Genomic DNA, 5806 nt, shown 5'->3' with positions numbered 1-5806 from the left:
GTCTCAGGCCCACCTTTGGCATCCTGCAAATTTAAAATAATGCCCGGGCCCCACTACGGACACACCTATCGCAATTCTGTTTTTAGATGTTTTTAAGGTGGGTTTTTACACGTCCCTCTCTCAACCCGTTCATAAAATCTGGGATGGAATAATCCATCTCCCGTTTTTAATTTGTTATGAGCAACCAATGAGAGAGGAGCGTCCTAAACGTCTTAAAAACTTCTTAAATACCGAATTACGAACAGGTGTGTCCGTAGTGGGGCCCGGGCATAAAAGACGTTGGAACAGAGCTTTTGGGCCCCCCTCCCTGCAATTTAGGCCTAACTTAGCAATTGGGACACGGCATGTATAGCTCATTGTTTTCTGACGATATTTCTCATGTAGGTTTGCTTCATTATATCTATTAAGTGGGCCCCATATCACCTGGAGTTCAAAACTTTGCTATGTATGCCTCAGTGGGGCACCCCTAACTCTGGACTAGGAGCTCGAATCCTGAGATGTATTACAAACTCGTTATACTGAGAGAAAAGTAAAAAAAAAAAACTAAACTAAAAATGGAATTATTTATAATAGCAGACTAACTTAAATCTTCTCATCTGACGTTCAAAGTCACATGAACATTACAAATGCACTCGAACTAAAGGAAGTTATAATGTCAACTAGAATCTTGAAAAAGCCAAATTCAAAATCTACCACTTCTCTAACCAAACACTTAATATTAGCAGGTCTTTTAATGTTTTTCAAGCTTTTCCATCTCTTCTAAAACGATTGAAGCAAACTTTGCTTTGATTCTTGCCTGCACAAGAGGTGTGAAGCTGTCTAACTGGGCAGCCAATGACTGGCAGTATCCAAAATTCGGCGACTGGTTTTGGTTCATTGGGGTCTCAACGATACTACGCAGGGCTTTTGCAGCCTCCTCAATAAGGGCATCTGCACTTGACTGTCCTTTAACTGGTTCTTTTTTTGTCTTCTTGACTGGGGGCTCTCGTTCTGGTAAGGCTTTATTTCTAGTCTGCTCGGAACTTCCGCCCAAGTCATCTGCCCCTTTGCCTCCTTGTACAAGAACATTGGGATTGGCATTGCCTTTAGAAGCTCTCGGTGAGGCTTCACTTCTCTGCTGCGGCAAGTGCAAGGCCTCTGTCACTTTAAGGCCCTGTACTTGAATAGGGCTGACAAAGTCCTTCGAAGGTACAGGAACGGGTGAGGCTTCACTTCTCTTCTGCTGCAAGTTCTTGTGCAAGACCTCTATCGCTTTAATGCCTTGTACTTGAATAGGACTGGCAAAGCCCTTTGATGGCCCAGGTGAGGCTTCCCCTTTTTGCTGTGGCAAGTTCTCTCTCCCTTTGAAGCCCTGCACGTGAACAAAGCCTTTTGAAGTTGTGCAGTAAACTTCTTGCAGGTCATCATCGCTTTCTGGCTCCCTTTGAGCTCTTTTGAGGCCGTTCAAAGTTTTGAGCACTGGCAGATTCAATTTCTTGCCCTTTCCCTTGTCTGACAGTTTTACTCTTTCCACAGAGTCTCTTTCTTGTATGCTATAGACTGGAAGGAAGGCATCTCTTGATTCTTCTTCACTGTACTCACTGCTTTCCCCAGTTGCCGCCACAACCACAACTTCCTTGCTCATATCAGGAAGATTTCCGCTGGTCCTGAAAAAAGGGAACCTATTAATCACAAGTCTCCTCCCCCCCCCCAAACATCAGTGACGGGATGACTTCATTAAGTTTTGTCCGACTGCTAGCACCACAACTCTCGAAAGGGTTGAAATATTTTGTTCAAACTTTGAGAGGATACAAAAACAAGACCAAAGGTTACGATGGGATCCCAAAAATTCAATATTTGATCCAGACTCGACCTTACTCTTGACCCAAAGAATCCTCACACCAAGTTTCATGAAAATATCTCATTCCCTTCGAGAGTTATCGTGCTTACAGACGGACGGACAGACGGACAACTTTTGCGATGTCAAAGGTATCCCTCCACTTACGTTTTGGGATCCCAAAAAGTCATATTTCACGATGCATGTAGCTGACGGAACACAGCTGACGTATCCGGTTTACAGCGTCAAATATGATTCATAATCAGCTAGGTCTGAAGGAATATTAAAAAAAAAATCCAAGCTGACGTGACAGTCGATTTACGGATAAAAATATGAAGACGTGAACTTCCTATTCTCACCGGACAGGTAGTTTGCCCAGAAGCAAATCCCTGAAAAAGATTGTTTGCCCCGAATCCAGGCGAAGCCCAGGAAAATATTGTTTTATAAAAAAAAAAATAATCAAAGAATACTATTTGTTCTCGCCTCAGAGGGATAGTCCAACTGGAACCATGACAAAACAGGATGTGTATGGATGAACCAAAAAACTGCAAGGCACGACTTTCTGTATTAACACGACTTCCTCTTGCTTATTCTGCCTTTTATAATTTAGTTTCCATATGGAATTACAAGCTTACTTCTTTTATACTTTTTACTTCTTACTTCTTTTATTTGTAAGTTTTCCCACATTTTAACCACGGCTCGTTCAGTTTTTCAAATGTTTTGGGCCCAGCCGCCGCGTCGGAGAGCAGGAAAGCTGGACATAGTCGACAAGCGCTAACAAGAAAATCGCTATTTTCTCGTGGACAGTAATGGTGTTTCTGAAACAAATTTCTACCCATTTCATAGGTTAAAGATCATTTCTAGGCAAGAGTTGTGCTTTAAAAAAAGTCAAGAAAATCCACACAGAAGACAGAATAATTGTAGTCTGTATGATGTAATGCTGTAGTCTGTTTTTCTTAAAACAGTCGTTTTCTCAAGAAAAATAGTCAATAAAAATGACAACCCAGTCGGTAAATACCTTGACCCCCCAGACATTTTGGCTAGTATGGTAACACCTCTGCTCATGATACTTACTTCCTTGGGTTGTAGTATTTGATCAGGAACATCAAGTATCTGAACAACGGCCAATTAATATTCTCATCCTCATCTCCATCTCCTCCACTGAGCCTTCCTTCTTTTCTCGCAGAGTAGCGCTTCATGAATTCTCCGCGAACATATGACCATGATTTTCTACACCAGTCCTCTGAAAGTAAGAATTTCACTATTAAGAACCAGTAACATATTTCTTAAGTAAACTCAGGAATGTATATTTGAACAGTTTCTTAAATGTAAACAGTGCAGTTTCGGACTAAATGGTAGAATGAATATCCAAAATACAAATTCAGGTGTTTTCAGAGGCTCTTAATTACCAATCTAACTTCTTGTTAGTTTCATCACAACAAATGCTTGAAAATGCCAAAGTTTAAAGTCAACAAACATTCAAATAAGCATACCTCTACTGCAGACTGACGGCAACACCCAAATATAGATGTTAACTAATCAGATATCACTAGACAGTCAACCACAAACCCCTGATTTTTGGATACCCTATGCCAAACGCTAGATATATCTAACATTTGGCATAGCCTATGCCTAATGCTGGATACCTGTTGGTACTCTAACCTTGACCTATCTTACTGCAGGTGAATTCTGATTGGTTGATTTCTGAGCTTCAGTAAAATCATCAATATTTTATTGAGAACAGGTATCTAACATTTGGCATAGGGTATCGAGCGTTAGGCATAGGCTATGCCAAATGCTAGATATATCCAGCGTTTGGCATAGGGTATCCAAAAATCAGGGGTTTGTGGTAGATTGTCACTAGTTGCATTTTGCAGATACCATGTTATCTGTTATCATGCTAAATGGATCTGCAGTTAGTTCTTTCTGCGGTTGTCCTTCAAAAATGACAATTGCCAAAATTGCATTTTGAATTCATCCCAAAACATAAACTGATATTCAGTCACATCACTAAGGTCCAAACTTCTTTACGGCCAATCTAATAAAATCATCGGCTCTTTTGATGGTAATGATGAAAGTGAGATGACTTTCTCAGATACCATGGTCAGTTACCCCAGTTGGACTGTGGTACCTGAATATCAGATACCCTGACAACTGCAAAAACACATTTTGAACCCCAAATATTATTTTATTAAAATCAGGAATCTGTTGCAGATTTTGCAGAATTTGTTACAGAACAATTTGTAGAAGTGTCAATTATCAAGGAGGTCTTGATATCCACCAGAATAGTTTTATTATTATCTTTCTATTTATTAGTATAATGTGGGGTTTATTAATATACTGTGTGTTCAGTGCAGGGTAGAGCAGAAGAGTAGCACTTGAACAAACTACTCATAATTAATTGTGCTTTGAGACTGCTAGCTGATTGTCTAAATGATTTTGGAAATCAATGAGATAAAATGTGTGCAAACTCAACACCAATATGCAAGTAAGTAAGTATGGCAGCACTGACATGTCAAGGTCTAAACTGGCAGTGCTAATTTCCACTTTGTGACCCTTTGGCCAAGAGTTGCAATGAAGGGCTGGGGGCCAGAAATCCTGTGCTTTTGCACACCCTCCCTGCTTATCTTTCCCATATTTCTCCATTTGCCCATTTAGAGCTGGTTTAAATCTGTCTGAGATTACTGAGTAACATCACTGACCCCCATTCAAAACAAATAAACTGGCAATACCAGGAATCAAACCTGCTGTAAGGTCCAAACTTCTTTACGGTCAATCTAATAAAATCATCGGCTCTTTTGTTGGTAATGATGAAAGTGAGATGACTTTCTCAGATACCATGGTCAGTTACCCCAGTTGGACTGTGGTACCTGAATATCAGATACCCTGACAACTGCAAAAACACATTTTGAACCCCAAACATTATTTCATTAAAATCAGGAATTTGTTGATGAATCTGTTACAGAACAATTTGTAGAAGTGTCAATTATCAAGGAGGTCTTGATATCCACCAGAATAGTTTTAGTTTTATCTTTTTATTTATTAGTATAATGTGGGGTTTATTAATATAATGTGTTTTCAGTGCAGGGTAGACCAGAAGAGTAGCACTTGAACAAACTACTCAAAATTAATTGTGCTTTGAGACTGCACTTGAACAAACTGTTCATTGTCGATAACTGTTGTCCTTGTTAACAGCTAATGAAAATTAATACTCATACATGAATCGGCTTCATTAATTGCATAATTATAGGAGGGGTATGCAACCTCGAACTTGGCCTAAAAAGATTATAAGGAAATTTTGGTTCAGTCCTAGCAACCAGTCATACACAAATCCTCAATTTTGAGGCATGGAGCCCCAATGTATGGGCATGGTGCTCATAGTCTGGGGTACCATGCCTTGCAGCAAGGGCATGGTACCCCAGTCTGCCACGAATTCCTGATTTTTTATTACCCTATGCCAAAAGCTGGATATTATCTAGCTTTTGGCATAGCCTATGCTTAATGCTGGATACCCTATGCTAAACGTTGGATACTGTTCCCAACAAAATATTAATGATTTTACTGCAGCTCAGAAATCAACCAATCAGTACCTGTAGTGAGATAGGTCAGGGTTAGAGTACCAACAGGTATCCAGCGTTTGGCATAGGGTGTCCAGCATTAGGCATAAGGGTATCCAAAAATCAGAGATTTGTGGTTGGCTGTGGTACCTGGTGATACCCCCATTAAAATCTGTTTAAAAGGTTAATTTCCACTTCAGATCCTGGTTCTAACTGACAATATGGAAACCTGCAACGACCTGGGACCTCTTTCGGAATGCACAAAGTTTCCTTGTAAGATCTTCAGGCCAAGTTTGAGGTCATATAAATTTGTGGTTGGATGCCCCTCCGGTAGAACAATTCCTTTTAAGTAAATAACCTAAACCCCTACCCCAGCCAAAAGTGTACACGAGGGGCCTCCAACCTTAATTTATATAACCTTGAACTTAGCCTT

At 40.2% G+C, this 5806-nt stretch overlaps 1 protein-coding gene across 1 annotated transcript; it reads right to left on the bottom strand.

Moving 5' to 3' along the window:
* Positions 1-495: 495 nt before the first annotated feature.
* On the bottom strand, positions 496-3046 carry LOC136029593 (uncharacterized; the record flags this gene model as incomplete). The annotated part of the gene is given in 2 exon segments (XM_065708097.1): positions 496-1646; positions 2891-3046. Coding segments are annotated over 2 exon segments (1041 nt in total). The 3' UTR covers positions 496-730.
* Positions 3047-5806: the final 2760 nt, after the last annotated feature.

The sequence above is a fragment of the Artemia franciscana genome, chromosome 7 (genome assembly GCF_032884065.1).
Source record: "Artemia franciscana chromosome 7, ASM3288406v1, whole genome shotgun sequence".
NCBI lineage: Eukaryota > Metazoa > Arthropoda > Branchiopoda > Anostraca > Artemiidae > Artemia > Artemia franciscana.
The sequence above is the reverse complement of the archived record's forward strand: the minus strand, read 5'-3'. Positions and strand labels throughout refer to the sequence as shown.